This window comes from Erythrolamprus reginae, chromosome 4 (genome assembly GCF_031021105.1).
Source record: "Erythrolamprus reginae isolate rEryReg1 chromosome 4, rEryReg1.hap1, whole genome shotgun sequence".
In the NCBI taxonomy this organism is placed as follows: Eukaryota; Metazoa; Chordata; class Lepidosauria; order Squamata; family Dipsadidae; genus Erythrolamprus; species Erythrolamprus reginae.
The window spans coordinates 136,775,811-136,798,563 of NC_091953.1; the positions used below are offsets into that span (position 1 = coordinate 136,775,811).

The 22,753-nt window shown below is 41.2% G+C and overlaps 1 protein-coding gene across 2 annotated transcripts; it reads right to left on the reverse strand.

Moving 5' to 3' along the window:
• Positions 1-2,812: 2,812 nt before the first annotated feature.
• EPSTI1 (epithelial stromal interaction 1) lies at positions 2,813-21,857 on the reverse strand. 2 transcript variants are annotated; one of them, XM_070751390.1, is made up of 10 exons: positions 21,154-21,857; positions 20,280-20,338; positions 17,239-17,322; positions 15,545-15,618; positions 12,762-12,845; positions 12,356-12,429; positions 7,298-7,377; positions 5,810-5,863; positions 4,886-4,932; positions 2,813-3,231 (listed from the first exon to the last, which is right to left on the reverse strand). In XM_070751390.1, exons 1-9 carry the CDS (start codon positions 21,552-21,554, stop codon positions 4,916-4,918), a joined length of 927 nt encoding a protein of 308 aa, XP_070607491.1. In that variant the 5' UTR covers positions 21,555-21,857; the 3' UTR covers positions 2,813-3,231; positions 4,886-4,915. The 2 variants fall into 2 exon arrangements, with proteins under 2 accessions (XP_070607491.1, XP_070607490.1); XM_070751389.1 differs by having other exon boundaries at positions 4,883-4,932; positions 21,154-21,693.
• Between the last annotated feature and the right edge of the window lie 896 nt (positions 21,858-22,753).

Here is a 22,753-nt window from a genome sequence, read left to right on the forward strand (position 1 = left end):
TTGGTGCAGAAAGGAAATCTAACCAAGAAATTCCCATTTTGGCTTCACCTGAGATTAATTTTAGATGTGCTGTGACCGGATACGGTTAAGACATGGATTTTGGACAGAGAAAAAGAACAGAGCTTTGTACTAATTTCATGAAACATTAAATCTGTCATCCCAAGGGGGGGAAAATGGCTAGTGCTGTATTTTAAGGGATGCATGTTACATGATGTTAAATCACAGGGCGACACCTTTGTAATTGAATTTTGAAGTTTATATAGTATTTCTCTTAGAGGGAGATGTTACTCTGAATCCAGGTCTGTTTGCAAATTAATTGTAAGTGAATTTTGAAGTTTATATAGTATTTCTCTTAGAGGGAGATGTTACTCTGAATCCAGGTCTGTTTGCAAATTAATTGTAAGTGAATTTTGAAGTTTATATAGGCTTATAGAATTTATACATGGTATGCTTGTATGTATGAGTGGTAGATGTTACTCTGAATCCAGGACTGTTTGCAAATTAATTGTAAGTGAATTTTGAAGTTTATATAGTATTTCTCTCGGAGGTAGATGTTATTCTGAATCCAGATCTGTTTGCAAATTAATTGCGTTTGTTGCTAAGGGTTTTTTGGAGATATTGTCCGTGAGGAAAAACAACCTTTGAAACGGACCAATTTCCTTGACCGTTGTATAATGGTCACCACAATCTTTGCTTTTCTTATCGGATTAATATATCAACTCAAGCCTCTTGCAGTGCAAATCCATTTTTTAAAAAAATATTCAGGGGTTCAACAAATCTAAAAGCTTCACTCAGTTTCCGCCTCTTTTCAGAAACAAGATGGTAAGAAAATCAAAAGATTGACACCACTACGGAAATCTCTGCCAAGCCTTGCACCTCAGTACGGTACTCACAAGCCCTGGATAGAATTGAACAAACACGAAAATGGAAGTACCTGTAGTTTGAATTTTTCCTTCCCTATGAACCCAACTCTCTTCTGATGAAGTCCCCAAAAACAACAACAACAACAATAATAATGTCTTCCTCTGAAGCACAGCTGAGAAGCTCCTTCTCACGAGATGCTGGAAAAAACCACCAAAAATTGCATTATCAGTGAGTTCCTACTGATGCAGCACCTAAAAAGCCCTTCATGGCATCGGACCAGAATATCTCCGGGACCGCCTTCTGTCCCACGAATCCCAGCGACCGGTTAGGTCCCACAGAGTTGGCCTTCTCCGGGTCCCATCAACTAAACAATGTCGTTTGGCGGGACTCAGGAGAAGAGCCTTCTCTTTGGCGGCCCCGATCCTCTGGAACCAGCTCCCCCCAGACATCAGAGTTGCCCCCACCCTCCTTGCCTTTCGCAAGCTCCTTAAAACCCACCTCTGTCGTCAGGCATGGGGGAATTGAATTTTTTCCCTTCCCCCTAGGCTTATAGAATTTATACATGGTATGTTTGTATGTATGAGTGGTTCTTTAAATTGGGTTTTTTAAGATTATTTTTAATATTAGATTTGTTCACATTGTCTTTTTTATTGTTGTTAGCCGCCCCGAGTCTTCGGAGAAGGGCAGCATACAAATCTAATAAATACAAATACAAATACAAACCACATCGGTATGAACTCACCGCTTCTGGTGGTTGAAAACAGTGCCCAAACAGGCAAACCAGAAGTGCATTATTCTGAACTTCCGGTTTGTCTATTGGGGGATTTTATTTTGCCTCCGGGACTTCAGGGAAACTTCCCTGAAGCGTCCAGAGGGCGAAATGGCCTTTCCCAAGGCTGAAAATCTTCTCTGCAGCGCACATGTGGAGCTGAAACATGCTCGCGTGCCCTTCCATATGGTTCCATAAGTTCACCATCATGAATGCAGAGCAGTGTTTCCCAACCTTGGCAACTTGAATATATCTGGACTTCAACTCCCAGAATTCCCCAGACAGCATTCGCTGGCTGGGGAATTCTGGGAGTTGAAGTCCAGATATATTCAAGCTGCCAAGGTTGGGAAACACTGGTATAGAGCAGCGGTCCGCAAACTACGGCCCGTGGGCCAGATGCGGCCTGCTGAGGTCTTTTAACCAGCCCGCGGCAGCACATGAGATTTTACCGATCGATATAATAAGAGGGAGAAATAGGGAGGGAGAGAGAAATGAAGAGGAGAGATAGAAAGGGAGAAATAGAGAGAGGGGGAGAGAGAGAAAGTGTGAGAGATACAAAGAGGGAGAGTTAGAAAGAGAGTGAGTGAGAGAAAGAGAGAAGAGAGAGAAAAAGAAAGAGAAAGAGGGAGATATAGAAAGGGAGAGAGAAAGGAAGAGGGAGAGATGGAAAGAGAGAGGGAGAGAAAAAGAGAAAAATGAGAAAATGATGGAGGGAAGGAACGAGGGAGAGGAAAATGAAAAATGAGAGAAAAGGAAGAGGGAAGAGAGAAGTGGAGAGGAAGGAAGGAGGGAAGGAAGGAAGGAGAAATGAAGTTTGTTGATTTAAGTTTAAATTTACTTGTTAATAACGAAGTATAAATTACTTAATTACTTAATTATTAATTACTTAATTACTTATTACTTCTTCTTTATTTTAAATATTGTATTTGTTCCCATTTTGTTTTTTACTTTAAATAAGGTATGTGTAGTGTGCATAGGGATTTGTTCATAGGTTTTTTTTATAGTCCGGCCCTCCAACAGTCTGAGGGACAGTGAACTGGCCCCCTGTGTAAAAGGTTTGGGGACCCCTGGTATAAAGTCTCCCGCTCTTATTCTATAATTGTGTTATTCCTTCCAGCTTTCAGTTTTTCCGCTTCTTGTCCTGCTGATTCAATTCTTGAAAGAGACCCGGATCCCACGCAGGGTTTCAAACTTTTATTGACACAATATTTCAGACCCCTTCCCCGGTTTTTAGAAAAACAACGATTTCCATTAAAATCCGCTACTCTACATGGGATGAAAAATATTTTATCCTTCAGCCACGCATTACTAAAACAACAGCGATGGCTTACGGGGTAAAGTAGCAAAATAAGTTATTATCTGTCTGTAGAAATTCAATTCACACTGAGAGAAAAGAAACAAAGGTCCATCGAGACAGAAAAGGCGGAAGGGAGAAAGGACACTAAAACACACACAAACACACAACACCACTAAGCATTTAAAATACTTCTTGCAGAGGCATCGCCCAGTAAGGAAGTGGGCTGAGTCAGGAGGAAGAAATATTTTTAAAAACTGGACTCTTCATTTTCCCCAAGAGAAGCTTCTGTGGTCTTTGAATCCTGTAAAACAAAATCAGAATTAATGTTATAGGAAAAATATGTTATGTGCTGAATATGACCTACAAAGCCCTACATGGCTTAGGAACAGATTATCTCCAGGACTGTCTTCTGCCTCATGTATCCCAGCGGCCAATCAGGTCCCACAGAGTCGGCCTTCTCCAGGTCCTGTGACCAGACAATGTCGCCTTGGTGGGACCTAGGGGAAGAGCCTCCTCTGCGGTGGCCCTGGCCCTCTGGAACGAATTCCCTCTGGAGATACGTACCGGCCCCTCCCTCCTGCCCTTTCGTAAAGCTCTGAAGACCCACCTCTACTGGCGGGCTTGGAGGCTATGAGCCACAAGATTGTCCCCGACCGATATTATGAGTGATTGAATTCGACGAATGTGTTTGTCTGTATATGGGATTTTAGCAATTTGTATCATTTAACTATCGGTATCATTCTTTTAAAGTAAATTAGGTTTCTTTTATATATTGTTGCATTTATAATTTGTATAGCTGCTCGAGTCCTCGGAGAGGGGCGGCATACAAATCTAATGAACTATTAATTATTATTATTATAATATTGTACACCACCCTGAGTCGCTTTGAGAAGGGCGACATAGAAATCTAATTAATAACTAACTAACTAACTAACTAACTAACTAACTAACTAACTAACTAAATAAATAAATAAATAAATAAATAAATAACTAAATAAATAAATAAATATAGTCCCCAAAATAACCCCTATTTGGGGCATAGATCCAGTTTTCTAAAGTAAGTAGCAGGCCTCAAAAACAAGACGCCGAGCAGTGAGAGAGAACAAATTTCAAAATAATAATAATAAATAATAAATAATAAATAAATAAATAATAATAATAATAATAATAATAATAATAATAATAAACCCCAGGTGACAGCAGAATTGAGGAGCAGAATTGAGGAGAAGCAGCTAGAGAAATTAGTGAAATACGAAGATCTAAAAATCGAGCTGCAACGACTCTGGCATAAGCCCGTGAAAGTGGTCCCAGTGGTACTTGGCACGCTGGGCGCAGGGCCAAAGGATCTCAGCGGACATTTGAAAACCATCGGAATTGACAAAATCTCCATCTGTCAATTGCAAAAGGCCGCTTTACTGGGATTGGCAAACATAATTCGCCGCTACATCACGCAGTCCTAAGTGCTTGGGAAGCGCCCGATTGGGGATGAAATACAAAATCCAGCATAATAATAATAATACAATTATTAGATTTGTATGTCGCCCCTCTCCAAAGACTTGAAAACTTTATGCTTATTGCAAAAGTTAGCAAGCTGCGTCCAACTTACCTCGCTTGGAGCAAAACTAATTTGTAAGCCTTGAAGACAAAACTCTGATTTTCCTGGACTTTAGAATGCTTAAAATTTGCTGAAATTAATTAGTGGCTACACAATGCTTCTGCGCATGCGCAGAAGTGTCTTGGGCACATGGGCTGCCTGGCACTACGGGTTCTCAGAACGGGGACAAACCGGGAGCAACCAGCTGCTGCTTTTCCTATCCTGAACGGACCTTCTCATTCCGATATCAGGAAATAAACGTTTGTTTATTGTTAACTCTGTCAAAACCCGTTTTGTTTTTAAATGATCACTGACACGAGTTTAAGGCAAGCGTAGCTCCATTGGATAAAAGACATACCACCTTTTCAGATTCGGCGTTGTTTTATTTCACTTAAAATGGCCAGGCACCTGTGGAAATAAGAATATTTACTTTACTTACTTAATTTGTAAAATGTATTGGCCTCCCATCGCTGCACAGGATAACTGTATTCCATATCAAGACACTTTAAAATATTCGCTCTGGTGGAACAGCCCTTTTCAAGACAACATTTAACACTGTAAATCCCCAGAAACCAATAGGTTGTGTAATGAAAGGAATTCTGTCTAGCAACAGGCGAGATATTCTATATACAGTGGTACCTCTACTTGTGAACTTAATTCGTTCAAATGACCAGGTTCTTAAGTAGAAAAGTTTGTAAGAAGAAGCAATTTTTCCCATAGGAATCAATGTAAAAGCAAATAATGTGTGTGATTGGGAAAACCACAGGGAGGACGGAGGCCCTGTTTCCTCCCAGGATATTCCTAGAGAGGCCCCACAGAGGCTTCTCCCCGGCTTCTCTGTCCCTGTTTCCTCCCAGAACATTCCTAGAGAGGCCCCACAGAGGCTTCTCCCCGGCTTCTCTGTCCCTGTTTTCTCCCAGGATATTCCTAGAGAGGCCCCATGGAGGCTTCTCCCAGCCTTTTCTGGCCCTGTTTTCTCCCAGAGATTCCTAGAGAGGCACCACGGAGGCTTCTCCCTGCCTTTTCTGGCCCTGTTTCCACCCCGGAGGTTCCTAGAGAGGCTCCAGGGAGGCTTCTCCCTGCCTTTTCTGGTTACAGTTTCATAGGTTTGGGTTTGTAAATGGAAAATGTTTCTTGAGAAGAGGCAAAAAAAATCTTGAACACCCGGTTCTTATCTAGAAATGTTCGTAAGTAGAGGCGTTTGTAGGTAGAGATACCACTGTCAATAAATGACAATTTCCCAGATATGAAAATAGCCCATTAATTTCAGTTTCCAATTTTTTACCTTCCTTCGCTGTTCTTCCTTCACCCCCCAATTTCTTCCGGTCTTTGGGTCTGCCTGTTGCAAAGGAGAAGGACACAGGTGTGGGATGTTGAGTGAGGACCAGGTGAGCCTTTTCCATTAAAACCACGGTTAAAGTTTGCTTACGTCGCTTCTCTCCTTCCTAACTAAGATGGTTCTCCACTTATGGCAGCAATTGAGCCCAAGATTTGTTTGCCGCTGAGCAAGACATTGGGGAAGTCTTGAATTTTGTCCTGTTTTACAACTTTCCTCGCCACACTTGTTAAACGAATCGGTGCATTTGCCAAGTTAGCCACACAGTTGTTAGCTCACTTAACATACGTCTTGCTTAGCAGCACATGTCTTGGGACTCAATTGTGGTCATAAGTCAAGAAGGTCCTGCGTCATAGTTCCCTCTAAGCTGAGCACTGAGCAATCGCTCACTTAAAAATCATCATCAACTCAGAGTTTTCCAAACCTGCCCAGAAGCCGAGAGGGAAAGAGTGAGAGGGAAGGAGAGAGAGAGAAACAGATAGAAAAAAGAGAGGAAGGAAAAGAGAAAGAAAAAGAATGGGAGTAAGGAAGAGAGAAAGAAAATCAAAATCTAGTTTGAAACTAGCTCAACTATTTAAGTGGCATTTTGATATTGATAGAGTTGCCCTATTATGGGCTCACTCTTATAGACACACAGTACAGTATTTTATTTTGAAATTCTCTGAGGCAAAACAGGGTGGGTTTTTTATTTGTTTGTTTCTTTGTTTGTTTATTTATTTATTATTTCTGTGCCGCCCAGTCCCAAAGGGACTGCCGCTCAGACATTATACTTTTCTGCCCACCCCCAAAAAAAATTAGAGGGAACACTGTCCTGTCCATGGTTTAGGCTCATCTGGCCCTTATTCAAAGAAAGCTAGACTGAATCTGTTTATTTGTTTAAGCCCACTGTATTTCTAGCCTTCATTTGTCAACTCAATTTCTTTCTCCTGCAAGAAAAAGGAAGATTACTACTTTCTCTCTCTTTTCTTTTTCCTTTCTCTCTGTCTCCTTCCTCTCTTCTTTTCTCTTTCTTCCTTTTTTCTCTTTTTCTTTCTCTTCTTTCCCTTCTTTCCTTCCTTTCTCCTTCTCTTCCTCTTCCTCTCTTCTCCCCTTCCCTTCCCTTCTCTTCCTCCCTCCCTCCTTCTCTTCCTCTCTTCCTCTCTTGTCCCCCTTCCTTCCTTCCTTCCTTCCTTCCTCTTTCTCTTCATCTCCATCTCTTCTCCCCTTCCCTCTCTTCCTTTCTCCCTCTCTTTTTCCTTTCCCTTCCTTCCTTCCTCCCTCCCTTCTTCTGTTCCTCTCCCTCTCTTCTCCCCTTCCCTTTCCTTTGTTCGTTTGTTCGTTCCTTCCTTCCTTCCTCCTTTTCCTCCTCTCCCTCTCTTCTCCCCTTCCCTTCCTCAAAGATCTCTTTGTGATGTTTCTTTTTTTACAGTCACTTTGTTTTGATATAAATAAGTTTACCTGCTCTGCAGCAATCTCCTGGGCAGGAAGTTGTGCTGGATGGGCTTAAATCCAACTGGCTCAAGAATTCAGCGGTTTGTCTGCAAGGTATAAATACAAACAGTCTTTATAGAGGTTTCCTGGGAAAAAAAGTCAAGTCCTTTTATTTATTTGAGTCATGGAATCGAGACTCTTGGCATGAAATGGATAAGAATTTGCAAAGAGCGTTGTAGATTGAAAAAGAGACATTTTGAACATCGAGTTCCTTCCACCTTTTGTTCTTTTAAAAAAAATATAGAATTTATTAATTTTCCCATCCCAGAATTTATTAGGGTCCCGTCAACCAAACAATGTCGGCTGGCGAGACCTAGGAGAAGAGCCTTCTCTGTGGCGGCCCCGCCCCTCTGGAATCAGCTCCCCCTGGAGATTTACACTGCCCCCACCCTCCTTGCCTTCCGAAACAGTTTAAAAACTCATCTTTGCCACCAGGCCTGGGGGGATTAGACCTTCCCCTGTCCAACGAATGTCGTCAGTGTGATTATTGAATGAATGAAAATGTCTTAAAGTTAGAATTTTAAGAATCTTTTTAGTATATTAACTGGATAAACTGTATTGTTGTGTTTTTGCTATATGCTGTGAGCCATATAGCTAGCTAGAAAGAAAGAAAGAAAGAAAGAAAGAAAGAGAAAGAAAGAAAGAAAGAAAGAAAGAAAGAAAGAAAACAAACAGGCAACTTCTGTTCCACTGGTTGATTGTAAAACCTCAAGTGTTGTCTGATCTTTGCTGCTATGGAAAACCTCGTCTTTGCAACCAACTATATAATTTGGCTGCAAGAAACATTGGCCCCTAATATTTTATAAAGCTATTATGCATCTTGTATGACCTCTATAAATACATGTCTGGTATTTCTTTGTCTAGTAAGAAAGGCAGACTTTGGCCTGATGCTTTGAGCAGGCTGTTGAAAAATGAAACAGATGCTTAACAAGTTGCTAATCTTGTTTCCAGTCACTCAAACTATCATGTTGAAGGCCTGACTAATCCTCAATAACTTACAAACATAAGTGTGTTTAGTTGTGGCTTAAACATCACACGAGAACCCAGCCACTGCGGTGCAGAAATGACTACATAAATCTGAGTTTATCCATCTCTCCTTCCCCCCATTGGCTAGATAAAGATTTCAGAAGCAAAATGCGATGCCAAACTTAAAACTAGTTCTTTCTGCCTTCACATGATTTTTTAAAAAGTAATTGTCATGAGGCCAAATGGTGTGTTGTCTTCTATTCCGCTGAAACCAACTTTTGGAAAAAAAATTATTGAAAAAGAAAATGATGAAGTGTGCGGATCTCATTTTTTTCAAGAGGTCCTGGGCTCTTCCCATCTCTATGACGACAATGAAACTAAACAACAAAGAAGACTCAGGATATTATAAAATCTGGGACACATTTTATGAATGGTTAGAACTAAGAAAATAACAAATGTATTTATTTATTTATTCATTTATTTATTGGATTTGTATGCCACCCCTCTCCGGAGACTTGGGGTGGCTAACAGCAATAATAAGACAGCGTACAATAATAATCCAATACTAAAAACGATTAAAAACCCATTATAATAAAAACCAAACAGACATACATACATACCATGTATAAAATTGTAAAAGCCTAGGGGGAAAGAGTATCTCAGTTCCCCCATGCCTGGTGGCAGAGGTGGGTTTTAAGTAGCTTACGAAAGGCAAGGAGGGTGGGGGCAATTCTAATCTCTGGGGGGAGTTGGTTCCAGAGGGCCAGGGCTGCCACAGAGAAGGCTCTTCCCCTGGGTCCCGCCAAGCGGCATTGTTTAGTTGACTGGACCTGGAGAAGGCCAACTCTGTGGGACCTAACTGGTCACTGGGATTCGTGCAGCAGAAGGTGGTCCCTGAGATAATCTGGTCTAGTGCCATGAAGGGCTTTATAGGTCATAACCAACACTTTGAATTGTGACTGGAAACTGATCGGCAACAAAGCTAGAGTATACTAAAAACTAAGCCTACAATTAAATATATTAACTTTGTATAAGGAATAATATTTTATATGAAAAGAGAGATACTTTACGAGAAGAGCCCTCCACTCCTCCACTCGCAACAGAAGACCCTACGCAACTAGACTTACAATCCTAGCTTTAGAAAGCTTACAACTACATTGCCTTAAACATAACTATAAAATCATCTGCTACAACACCCTTCCTGTCAACGACTACTTCAGCTTCAGCCACAACAACACATGAGCACACAACAGATACAAACTCCTCCACTTGCAACAGAATGCCCTATTCAACTAGACTTACAATCCTAGGTTTAGAAAGTTTAGAACTACATCGCCTTAAACACGACCTAAGCTTAACCCATAAAATCGTCTGTGACAACGTCCTCCCTGTCAATGACTACTCCAGCTTCAACCACAACAGCACATGAGCACACAACAGATACAAACTTAAAGTAAACTGCTCTAAACTCGACTGCAGGAAATACGACTTTAGTAACCGAGTCGTTGATGCATGGAACTCACTCTCTGAGTCTGTAGTATCATCACCTAACCCCCAAAACTTTACTCTTAGAGTATCCACCTCGTTGACCTCTCCCGATTCCTAAGAGGTCAGTAAGGGGCGTGCATAAGTGCACCAGTGTGCCTTCCGTCCCCTGTACTAATGTTTCTCTCCTACTAGTATCATTTATATAAATATTGTAATATCTTTTTATACCACCAATACGTACTTGACAAGAGAAAAAAACAAACAAATAAAATAAAGGTACCTGATGGAAAGTATGATTTGTATCAATTGAATTATCAAGAATATAATAGTAGTAAGGTGGGAGGAAAAAAGCAAAACAAGATTATAATATAAGAAAAATAACCATACTCATTAATATGCCAATAGGAATAGCCATAAGGAAACTCTTTGGGTTAAAGTGTAAAATATTATGTAATATTTTATAACTGATATGGTTTTTGTTGCTGTTGTTGTTTTGTTCTTGTTGGTTTGTTTGCTCCTTTATTCGATCATTTAACATATTTAAATGATCGAAACATTTAAATATATTAAAGGGTTAAATAAGATTCAGGAGGGAAGTGTTTTTAATAGGAAAGTGAACACAAGAACAAGGGGACACACTCTGAAGTTAGTTGGGGGAAAGATCAGAAGCAACATGAGAAAATATTATTTTACTGAAAGAGTAGTAGATCCTTGGAACAAACTTCCAGCAGACGTGGTAGATAAATCCACAGTAAATGAATTTAAACATGCCTGGGATAAACATATATCCATCCTAAGATAAAATACAGAAAATAGTATAAGAGCAGACTAGATGGACCATGAGGTCTTTTTCTGCGGTCAGACTTCTATGTTTCTATGTTTATTCTGTGTTGTTTTTAATGTAGATAAATTAATAAAAGTTATTTCTTTTTTAAAGAAATGCTCTTAATTACTTAAGATAAGAAGGATTTTTTTAAAAAAGAAAAAACCTTGTAGTTTTCTCTTTTGTCTAGCTTAAAAAACCCTGATGTTGATCCAATCGTCAAGAGCGAGAGAGGGGAAAAAATAAGAGCAATTTCACGATGGTTTGCAGAGCCAAGGTTACGAGGCTCCAAAGAGAATTTAGCAAGCGGGAGGAAAACCCATCTAACTCTTTACCGACGGTGTGATTCATGCTTTCGGGGTTTCGTGACTAATAAAAAACCAGCCGATCTGGGAAAATCCCTGCAGGAGAAGACGGTGGGTATCACATCATCCACTCCCTGCTTCTTAAAAAAAAAAACCCAAAGGCTGCCATTTCTACCCCACCCCCCATAAGAAACCCGGTCCCATTTCTGTTTAGGTTGCATTTTTCTTTCTGGGTTTAATAAGACTGTTCTAAAGACGGGGTTGTGGGGAGGGTGGGAATTGCAGACTTCAAAAACCTGCTCTGGATAAATGCAGGATTTGAGACCGAGGAGAGAAGGAGCTTGGCTGTTTTCTTCTTGACGTTTAATCACTCAAATAGGAAATGTCATCAGTGCTGGAAGTGAGTTTAGTTTACTGGGAGGAGGAGGAAGAGGAGGAGGAGGAAGAGGAGGAGGAGGAAGAGGAAGGACCACATTGTTATCCTCCTCCTCTATCTGCCCCTCCTCCTCTTCTTCTTTCTCCTCCTCCTCCCTGTAAACCTCACTCCCTTCTAGCACTGATTATATTACCTAGTTGGGTCATGAAATGTGTGCAAGAAAAAAACCCCAACATCAGAAATGATCAAGGACCTCATAAGCATTTCTTCCTTCCTTCCTTTCTTTCTTTCTTCTTCTTTCTTTCTCTTCTCTATTTCTTTCGTTTTTCACTTCTTCTCTTACTCTCTTTCCAAACCCCACTCCCTTCTAACATTGATGATGTTACCAAGTTGGGTCATGAAACATCTACAAGAAAAACCCCCAACATCAGAAAGGATCAAAGACCTTATAAGCACCTTCCTTCCTTCCTTCCTTCCTTCCTTCCTTCCTTCCTTCCTTCCTTCCTTCCTTCCTCCCTCCCTCCCTCCCTTCCTTCCTCCCTCCCTTCCTTCCTTCCTTTTTTCTTTCTTTCTTTCTCTCCTCTCTCTCTTTCTTTTTCCTTTCTTTGTCCTTTCTTTCTCTCTCTCTCCCTCCCTCCTTTCTTTCTTTCTTTCTTTCTTCCTTCCTTTCTTCCTTCCTTCCTTCCTTTTTTTCTTTCCAAACCCCACTCCCTTCTAGCACTGATGTTGTTACCTAGTTTGGGTCATGAAACATCAAGAAAACATCCAAGTTCAGGGAATTACCAAGGACCCCACTTTTCAACCCTGACCCAAATGTGGTTGGGGTTTCCCCCCCCCCTTTCAAGAACAACTGGGCTTTCTGGTTTTTCTTCAAAGATGTTTCTCATCCAAGGAGCTTTTTCAGCACGAAGCTTTTTGGATGGGAAACAAAACATCTTCAAAGAAAAAACCCAGAAAGTCCAGTTGCACCCTTGAGACAACCTGGGCAACAGAGAATCCCCATCGACATTTGAACCCTGAGCTACAAATAGATTTCCTACTATTGCTTTCTTGGAAACCCAACTCACGCCGTGTGGTCTTCCCTCCGCATCTGTTGCCTCTCCCATTCTTGCTGCCTTCTTTTTTCTTCAAGTTTATTAGCCTAGGGGAGAGAAAAAAGCATCTGGTCAGCCAGGAGCTAAATATAAAGAGGTTTGGCTAACCAAATAAGCCCCGCTCAGAAGGCAATTATATTTTTCGTTGGAGCATGGCAACCGGCCCTAGGAGCTTTGAGCTGCTTCTTCGGAATGAAAGTTAAAAGAAAAATTGAGATCGAGAAAGCTAAAAGTCTAGGAGGGTTCTCCAGAAAGGAAGGTTACAAGGCCCATAACCCGGGGAATATTCTCTGGGGAAATTGGTATGACCAGAGGGAAGCCAGCGGAAGAGAACTTCATGTACGCACAGCAATGACCAGCTCATTAGGTTCTACCTTACCTTGACTCTTTGGATGGCTTTCTTTTTCAAAATCTCGGCCTCTTCAGCCTCCCGCTTGTTTCTCTCGTAGTCGTCTTTCTTTAGCTGAAACCAGAAGAAGCGGCACCCTTAAAAACATTGGTTCCCCCAACTGACCTCCGATTGTGTCCCCTTGTTCTTGTGTTCACTTTCCTATTAAAAACACTTCCCTTCTGGACCTTATTTAACCCTTTAAGATATTTAAATGTTTCGATCACGTCCCCCCTTTTCCTTCTGTCCTCCAGACTATACAGATTGAGTCCATGAAGTCTTTCCTGATACGTTTTATGCTTAAGACCCTCCACCATTCTTGTAGACTGTTTTTTATGTTATGTTGTGCAATTTATATGCCATTAGATGTTTGGGTGATTCAGGGTGGGGAATTTGTGGTGGGTGGGGATTATTGTTGTTATTATTATTATTATTATTATTATTATTATTATTATTATTGGATTGTTTTGTGTGTTGGGACTGGTCTCTAGCGTCATGTGACTTTCGTTCTATGTGTACACTGTGTATACATATACAATGACAATAAAGTATTTCTTATTTTATTATTTATTTATTATTGAAATGACGCCAAAATATGTGGAAAGATAATCGAGCGAGCATTTCCCCTCAATTTTCTCAAAAAAATCTTGCAAAAAAAGCAGCCGGGGCCAGTGAATCACCGCCTATTTCTAAATTGTTGCAATGGCATGAAGTCATCTGTACACAGAAGTCATGGGAAGTGAATACACAAAAGACACAAAAATTACATTGCCCAAAGTTCACACACCGCACTCAAGATTTGTTTTAACCGCTCACCGCAGTTGGTTTAACAAACCACAAGTGGCCTGATTCACACATACGTAACACTAATGGGAGGGTAGACTTAGCCAAAAGTGAACCACAATTTTTTTTTCTGGACAAAGGTGTGAGCTGTCCAAGGACCAAACCAGAGAATGATACCTCATGTGCTCATGTAGGTCTGCTGTTATTTACCCCACTATCAACGCCAGTTTTGAATGCTGCAAAAAGTGATGAATCTCTCTCTCTCTCTCTCTCTTTTTCTTTCTCTCTCTCTCTTTTGATGAATTTCTTCAAAAAGTGATGTATCCTCCAGACTTCAATTACTACATTTAGAAAATTTACAGCTACGCCGCCTCTGAACTGATTGAACTGTTGTTCATAAAATCATACATAACAATGTACTCTCTGTTGGCAACTACTTCACCTTTAAAAGCAACAACACAAGAGCACACATTAGATACAAACTAAATGTAAATCGCTCCAAACTAGACTGCAGAAAATACAATTTCAGCAATAGAGTGGTCAATGCCTGGAATTCACTACCGGACTCTGTGGTTTCTTCCCCCAGCACCAAAATCTTCAACCTTACATTATCTACAAGAGACCTCTCCCCTTTCCTAAGAGGTCTGTAAGGGGCGTGCATAAGTGCACCTTCGTGCCTACCGTTCCTGTCCTAATGTCGTTTTATTTTTTTCTACTTTCTACTTATATTATATTAAACATGCTTCAATACAATACCATATTTGTATGACAAATAAATTAATAACAACAACAACAACAAGGAACTCAGTCTGGGTAGTAAGTGAAAAGGAATCCTCAATCTGAGTGTTGTATTGGCAGTTCTGTGTTAGCAAAAACTTCAGAAGAGAAGGATTTAGGGGTCGTGATTTCTGACAGTCTCAAAATGGGTGAGCAGTGTGGTCGGGCACTAGGAAAAGCAAGTAGGATGCTTGGCTGCATAGCTAGAGGTATAACAAGCAGGAAGAGGGAGATTGTGATCCCCTTATATAGAGCGCTGGTGAGACCACATTTGGAATACTGTGTTCAGTTCTGGAGACCTCACCTACAAAAAGATATTGACAAAATTGAAGGGGTCCAAAGACGGGCTACAAGAATGGGGGAAGGTCTTAAGCATAAAACGTATCAGGAAAGACTTCATGAACTCAATCTGTATAGTCTGGAGGACAGAAGGAAAAGGGGGGACAGGATAGAAACATTTAAATATGTCAAAGGGTTAAATAAGGTTCAGGAGGGAAGTGTTTTTAATAGGAAAGTGAACATAAGAACAAGGGGACACAATCTGAAGTTAGTTGGGGGAAAGATCAGAAGCAACATGAGTAAATATTATTTTCCTGAAAGAGTCATAGATGCTTGGAACAAACTTCCAGCAGACGTGGGTTGGTAAATCCACAGTAACTGAATTTAAACATGCCTGGGATAAACATAGACCCACCCTAAGATAAAATACAGGAAATAGTATAAGGGCAGAGTAGATGGACCATGAGGTCTTTTTCTGCCGTTAATCTTCTGTGTTTCTATGTTTCTATTTTCTGACAGTGAGAGCAATCCACCAATGGGGCACTGGAGGCTTTCAAGAAGTTTGTTCTAGTCCACCAAAGAGAAGGACCAGGGGAGACATGATAGCAATCTTTCAATATCTTAGGGGCTGTCACAGAGAGGAGAGAGGTCAAGTTATTTTCCAAATAAGTTGATTTATTTCATCTCCCCATCCATTATTCCTTGTCTGGCCTTTCATTTCCTGTTCCTTAACAAAAACCCACCTATGTATCGTTTCTGAGCCTGGAGTAAACTCATAAACTTTACAAAGTGAAGTGCAATTTCATGTTTGCTCTTTGCTCCAATCTGGAATCTCTCCCCCCCCCTCCTGCAGATGGAAAGGTTAAGTTAGACAACATATTTCTCTTCTTGTTCCGTGCAACGAATGAGAACTGACAGCTACATTTTTAACTGACCTTTTGCTGGCATTTTGACTGGATGTACTCAAATTGCTGTTTTTCCCTGACTTCGGATTCGGTGGCTCTACCCCCTGTAAATATGACGTGAAATATTAAAACAGCAGCAGCAATGTAGAGGTCACCTTAAATAAAGATTTAAAACAGGCGGTATTCACAGACGCATTTCAATTGATGTGAAAACCACGTTCACCCTTGCAGTGTTGGTCAAAAAGCCATCATTGTTTTTGTTCTGTTCGGCCGGATCAATTATCAGGAATAAAGACCCACAAACACACACATTGGTTCAAAAGTACCCATGGCAAAGTCTACTGGTAGCACAATTTTTGCAATACGCAAGGAATTCCATGCTGGCAGCGGTTCTCCAATTAGCAAGAGATAAAGAAAATCTGGGATGCCAGCCAGCTAGAGTCATAAATCTCCACTAATGGTGTGTCTCTGTTTTTTAACTACACGTGCAGTCCAGAGAGTTTAAACAGCTCATGCAAAATGCAGGAATCAAAGTCCATGGAAGGGGTCCTGATCCTCCAAATTCCCTTCATCCTATGACTCAGACAATACCCTAACTGGAGGTTCTACAGTTTCTGGTGGTTACTCAGTCCCTAATTCTTCTTCACTCTCAGACTGAGAAGGCAAAAACATTGGCTTGCAATGCCAGTACTCATGCATCTCGAAATCCGTGACTAGCTGAGCCGGACATGGACCATTCACAACACTTTTGTCCTCCACAGCCTATTTATATATGAAACCCCAGTCAATTTTTTAATGACTGATGAATTCAAGAGTGCAGATCTTTACAAAATCGTATTATTATTTTCTTGCAGATGTGTGTTTCCAGCAAGCCAACGAAGTTATTATTATTATTATTATTATTATTATTATTATTATTATTATTATTAATTAGTTTTGTATGCTGCCCCTCTCCGTAGACTCGGGGCGGCTCACAGAAGTTGCTAGCTTTCCTTCACTCTCGTTTAAACTTAAAAAGAAATCCTTAAAGTTCTATATCTGTAGCTTTGGCTTTATTCTGTTGTGCCCATTTTTATAGCTAAGATTTCTTCTATCACTAGGTTTTATAGTTGCACTGTTTCATTGCTATTGCATTGTAAATTTAGGGCATTCCAAGGTTACGATCTGGGATTACCGTCCGAGCATCTGCTTACTTCATACCTTCCTACTGGTTCAAAGCAATTTTAACGACTTGACTTGATCGATCCAGAATTACGACTGCAATTTGATCAAGAATTTCCATAAATATATATTTTTAAATGATATCGTGATTCTTCAGTATATCCTTATTAATTAACCCAAAAAAGACATTTTCTGCTTCCATCGGATTCCTCAGATTGGCTTTCTGCCAGTTAAAAGTGTGGTATGTATTTATTTATTTATTTATTTATTGGATTTATATGCCGCCCCTCTCCAAAAACTCGTTTTGCAAACTCTTCGAAAATTTTTATTCCACGGATGTATCAAAATGTGAACCTCCTTAACTTCAGAGTTAAAAGGGAAGACAGACCAAACAAATAATAAAAAAAAGACTAGTAAACTTTCTTAAAATAACTCTGTCTTCCATTTCCAACAAGCGATCTGCAAAATGCGGTTTGAATTTTTCAGGATTCAATTAAAAAAAAATAAACATGAAAGAAAGAAGTGGAAACTTTCAATCTCTTGTCCGTTTCTTCCCGACTTACCTAATTTCTGAGGTTTCAAGCGGATCGGGCCTGATTTTCGCTGGGCCTTCCATTTGGTCCAATTTTCTAGCTCTTTATTAGCGACTGCAACACCAGAGAAGCAAAAACAGAATTCAGTAAAAAGCCAGAAATATAGACATATAGATCAGGGGCGGGTTCCTCTTACCTTTTCCTACCGGTGCGCTCCTGGCGGCAGGCATGGGCGCATGGATGTCTGGTTGCAAGATTTGGCCTCCTGCGCATGCGCAAAAGCCAAATCTTGCGTGAAGACGCTTGCGTGCGTGAGATTTCACCAATTTTTGCTGATTTATTTTATTTTATTATTTATTGGATTTGTATGCCGCCCCTCTCTGCAGACTCGGGGCGGCTAACAACAGTGGTAAAACAACATGAACAATCCAATTAATAAAAACAACTAAAAAACCCTTATTATAAAAAACCAAACATACACACAAACATACCATGCATAACTTGTAATAGCCTAGGGGGAAAGGATAATTTAACTCCCCCATGCCTGGCGACAAAGGTGGGTCTTAAGTAATTTGCGAAAGACAAGGAGGGTGGGGGCCGTTCTAATCTCTGGGGGGAGTTGGTTCCAGAGGGCCGGGGCTGCCACAGAGAAGGCTCTTCCCCTGGGGCCCACCAAACGACATTGTTTGGTCGTCGGGACCCGGAGAAGGCCAACTCTTTGAGACCTTATCGGCCGCTGGGACTCGTGCGGTAGAAGACGGTTCCAGATGTATTCTGCCCCAATGCCATGTAGGGCTTTAAAGGTCATTACCTTTATTTTATTTATTTTATTTTTTAGATTTTGTCCATTACACAATGAGGGTTATATTGGATATACATATAGTGAAATACATAATGGAGGTTATAGAGGAGATACTCATAGTGAAATATATGTAAGAAAGAATAGAAGTTATAGGAATAGAACATATAAATCAAAGAATAGAAGAAGAGATATCGGATTGGAAGAAAGGTATAGGAGATATAGGAGAGCAATAGGACAGGGGACGGAAGGCACTCTAGTGCACTTGTACTCGCCCCTTACTGACCTCTTAGGAATCTGGATAGGTCAACCATAGATAATCTAAGGGTCAAGTGTTGGGGGTTTGGGGATGACACTATGGAGTCCGGTAATGAGTTCCACGCTTCAACAACTCGGTTACTGAAGTCATATTTTTTACAGTCAAGTTTGGAGCGGTTAATATTAAGTTTAAATCTGTTGTGTGCTCTTCTGTTGTTGTGGTTGAAGCTGAAGTAGTCATTGACAGGCAGGACGTTGCAGCATATGATCTTGTGGGCAATATTAGATCATGTTTAAGGCATCTTAGTTCTAAGCTTTCTAGGCCCAGGATTGAAAGTCTAGTCTTGTAGGGTGTTCTGTTATGGGTAGAGGAGTGAAGGGCTCTTCTTCTTGTTTCTGCGCATGCGCGGAAGCAAAAAAAGATGAAACTCACCAAAATCTCATTCAGGCAAGTGTCCTCACGCAAGATTTGGCCTCCTGCGCATGTGAAGACAAATCTCATGCAAGGGCGCGTGTACGCCTGCTAATCACGCACAGCTGCGCACGCATCCTCAATTTGGGTTTTAATTACAGTTTTTAATTATTAGATTTGTATTTGTATTGTTTCATTGTTGTTGTGAGCCGCCCCGAGTCTTTGGAGAGGGGAGACATCCAGGTCTAATAAATTATTAATAATAATAATAATAATAATAATAATAATAATAATAATAATAATAATAAATTAATAATTTATTAGATTTGTATGCCGCCCGTCTCCGAAGACTCGGGGCGGCTCACAACAATAATAAAAGCAATGTTACAGTGGAACAAATCTAATATTAAAAGAGAAAAAACATATAAAACCCCATCATTTAAAACCAAACAACACATACATACCAAACATAAAATATAAAAGCCTGGGGGAGGATGTCTCAGTTCCCCCATGTCTGGCGATATAGGTGGGTCTTGAGTAATTTATGAAAGACAAGGAGGGTGGGGGCCGTTCTAATCTCCAGGGGGAGTTGATTCCAGAGGGCCAGGGCCGCCATAGAGACGGCTCTTCCCCTGGGGCTCGTCAAACAACATTGTTTAGTCGATGGGACCCGGAGAAGGACAACTCTGTGGGACCTTATTGGTCGCTGGGATTCGTGCAGTAGCAGGCAGTTCCAGAGGTACTCTGGTCCAGTGCCATGTAGGGCTTTAAAGGTCATAACCAACACTTTGAATTGTGACCGGAAACTGATCGGCAGCCAATGCAGACTGCAGAGTGTTGGTATGACATGGGCAAACCTAGGTAGCCCCACAATAGCTCTCGCAGCCGGATTCTGCACGATCTGAAGTGTCCGAACACTTTTCAAAGGTAGCCCCATGTAGAGAGCATTGCAGTAGTCGAACCTCAACTAAATTACCTGCGGGACCGTCTTCTGCTGCATAAATCCCAGCGACCAGTCAGGTCCCACAGAGTCGGCCTTCTCCAGATAATGTCGCTTGGCAGAGCCTAGGGGAAGAGCCTTCTCTGTGGGGGCCCCAACCCTCTGAAACCAGCTCCCCCCGGAGATTTGTACTGCCCCCACCCTCTTCGCCTTCCGCAAGAGTCTGAAGACTCATTTACGCCACCAGGCTTGGGGCTATTAGATCTCAGCCTCCTGGCTAATGAATGTTTGTATGGTCGCTGTACGAATGGGTGTGATTGATTTTAATATAGCCAGGAATTTTAAATAGTTATACAATTTTTTATTTAGTTTGATTTATTTTTATTCTAACTTACTCATTTTATATGTTGAAGGGGGGGGGGCATAGAAATCCATTAAATAAATAAACTAGCCATGTTAGCCACATGACCACAGAAACAATCTTCGGATGCCAGCTCCCTTGGCCAAGAAGCTGAGAGTCAGACATGGCTGGACAGGGGAAACTTTACTTTTCTGGTAGCTGAGGAAGAGTAAATTATATGGAAAACCTCTCCGCAGGGTCAGACGAAAACCTACCATTGTGTCACGTTTGCTTGACAAACTACCCAACCCAAGCGACTTACTTCTCTGCAGCTCTTTCCTCTTTGCTGGATTCGGAGGGATGACGAAGAAGGCACCCGAACTGGAGGCAAAACAAAAGAGTCACCCATTTAGTAGTAGTAGTAGTAGTAGTAGTAGTAGTAGTAATAGTAGTAGTAGTAGTAGTAGTAGTAGGTCTGTGGAGTCCTTGGTGTTTTCCTTGGTCTCTCTCCCTTTCCCTCTCTCTCTCTGTCTTCCTCTCTTTTTCTCTCTCTCATTCTCTCTGTCTTTCTCTCTCTCTCTCTCATTTTCTCTCATTCTCTCTCTCTCATTCATTCTGTCTCTCTCTCATTCTCTCTCTTTCTCTCTCTCTCATTTTCTCTCTCATTCTCTCTCTCTCTCATTCTCTCTTTCTTTCTCATTGTCTCTCCCTCTCATTCTCTCTCTCTTTCTCTCTCTCTCATTGTCTCTCTCTCATTCATTCATTCTGTCTCTCTCTCATTCTCTCTCATTCTCTCTCTCTCTCTCTCTCTCTCATTCTCTCTCTCTCATTCTCTCATTCTCTCTCTCTCATTTTCTCATTCTCTCTCTCTCATTCTCTCCCTCCCTCTCTCTCTCTCTCACCCCCACCCCCCCAATTTCTATAGCCAGCAGGCTTTAAAGAGATAGGGCACCAACAGTCCAAGCGCTGGCCATTTTGAAGGCAGCAAAATGGGGTCTCCTTTCACAGACCCCCTTTTTTGAGTCAACAGCTCCCCAAAATGGAGATTCCCAACTCCTCAAGGTCACCATTGCCTCAGAGGCATTTTTCAACAGGTGAGGCTTCTTGGATGAGAAGCCAAGGTTGGTCCTCAAAGCACAAACAAGGTGCCTTTTGAAGACGGCTTTGGGGCAGTTAGCCCACAAGGTGACACTTACTGTTCTTGTGGACTCTCCAAATCCGGGTCTCTGCGGCCTTTTTGGGGTGAGCACCCCATTCCTGCTCTCCTGCAGCCTTCTTGGGGTGAGCACCCCAATTCCGCTCTCCTGTAGCCTTGGGGTGGGCACCCTATTCCTGCTCTCCTGCAGCCTTCTTGGGGTGAGCATCCCAATTCTCCTCTCCTGCAGCCTTGGGGGGAGCACCCCAATTCTGCCCTCCTGTAGCCTTCAGGTGAGCACCCCAATCCTCCTCTCCTGCAGCCTTCTTGGGGTGAGCACTGCAATTCTGCTCTCCTGCAGCCTTCTCGGGGTAAGCACCCCAGGTCTACTCTCCTGCAGCCTTGTTGGGGTGAGCACCCCAATCCTGCTCTCCTGCAACAGCCCATATCTCCCCAATCCATGGTTCTTGGGTGGAAAAGCAGGCCTGCTCTCTCTGGAACCTTGCTTGTTGCTTACAGAAAAAACCTCCACCTTGTTATTCCCAGCACACCTGTGTTGGGGTTTGCAGAAAACTAACTCCTTTTCTAGGATTGGTTCTCCTCCGAACTCCCTGCAGGGTTGGCTCTTAAAGAGGAAAAGGGCTCAGCAGAGGAGTGTGTGTGTTGCTCAGGGTTGAAATAGAGGGTCGGTGCTTTTTTTCAATCAGAAGGGACGTTGGAGGTCTTCTAGTCCAACCCTCTGCTTAAGCAGGGAACTCCTATTCTGAGTGACTATCCAATCTCTTAGAAACCTAGAAGACTGATGGCAGAAAAAGACCTCCTGGTCCATCTAGTCTGCCCTTATACTATTTCCTGTATTTTATCTTAGGATGGATCTATGTTTATCCCAGGCATGTTTCAATTCAGTTACTGTGGATTTTCCAACGTCTGCTGGAAGTTTGTTCCAAGCATCTACTACTCTTTCAGTCGAATAATATTTTTTCATGTTACTGCTAATCTTTCCCCCAACTAATCTCTTCTTAAATTCAGTACTTCCAGTAACGGATCACCCACAACTTCTGGAGGCAAGTTGTTCTTTTATTTATTTATTTGTTTTATCAAAGTAATGTACTATTGGTAGTATACAAAGATATAACAATGTTACGTACAGGCCACAAAATGACCCTTTCAGTACTGTACAAAGAAAACTTATATAAGATGTTCTACCGGTGGCATTATGCCCTAGCATGTTTAGCCAAAATATTTATCTATCTATCTATCTATCTATCTATCTATCTATCTATCTATCTATCTATCTATCTATCTATCTATCATCTATCTATCTATCTATCTATCTATCTATCAATCTATCATCTATCTATCATCTATCTATCATCTATCTATCTATCTATCTATCTATCTATCTATCTATCTATCTATCTATCTATCTATCTATCTATCTATTAGATTTGTATGCCGCCCCTCTCCGTAGACTCTAAGTATAAATAATAAATATTGGAATAAATATTGGAAATGCAAATCAGCTAACAGTACACATTATCACATTTGGTGGACATGTTCGGGAACAAAAAAATTCCAGTCTATGATTAAAAATTGGTTAAAAGAAATGTTAAATTATGAAAGAGAATCGAATGTATCTTCTAGGAATTATTAGAGGAGAA

Excerpts from the sequence above, each read along its gene's own strand:
- EPSTI1 (XM_070751390.1), bottom strand. The coding sequence starts at position 21,554 with ATGGATTGGGGAGATATGGGCTGTTGCAGGAGAGCAGGATTGGGGTGC. Across the intron at positions 17,323-20,279 it reads GAGGAAAGAGCTGCAGAGAA|TCGCTAATAAAGAGCTAGAA; the intron begins GTAAGTCGCTTG and ends CTGGTGTTGCAG. Across the intron at positions 12,846-15,544 it reads AGTCAAAATGCCAGCAAAAG|CTAAAGAAAGACGACTACGA; the intron begins GTCAGTTAAAAA and ends TTCTGGTTTCAG.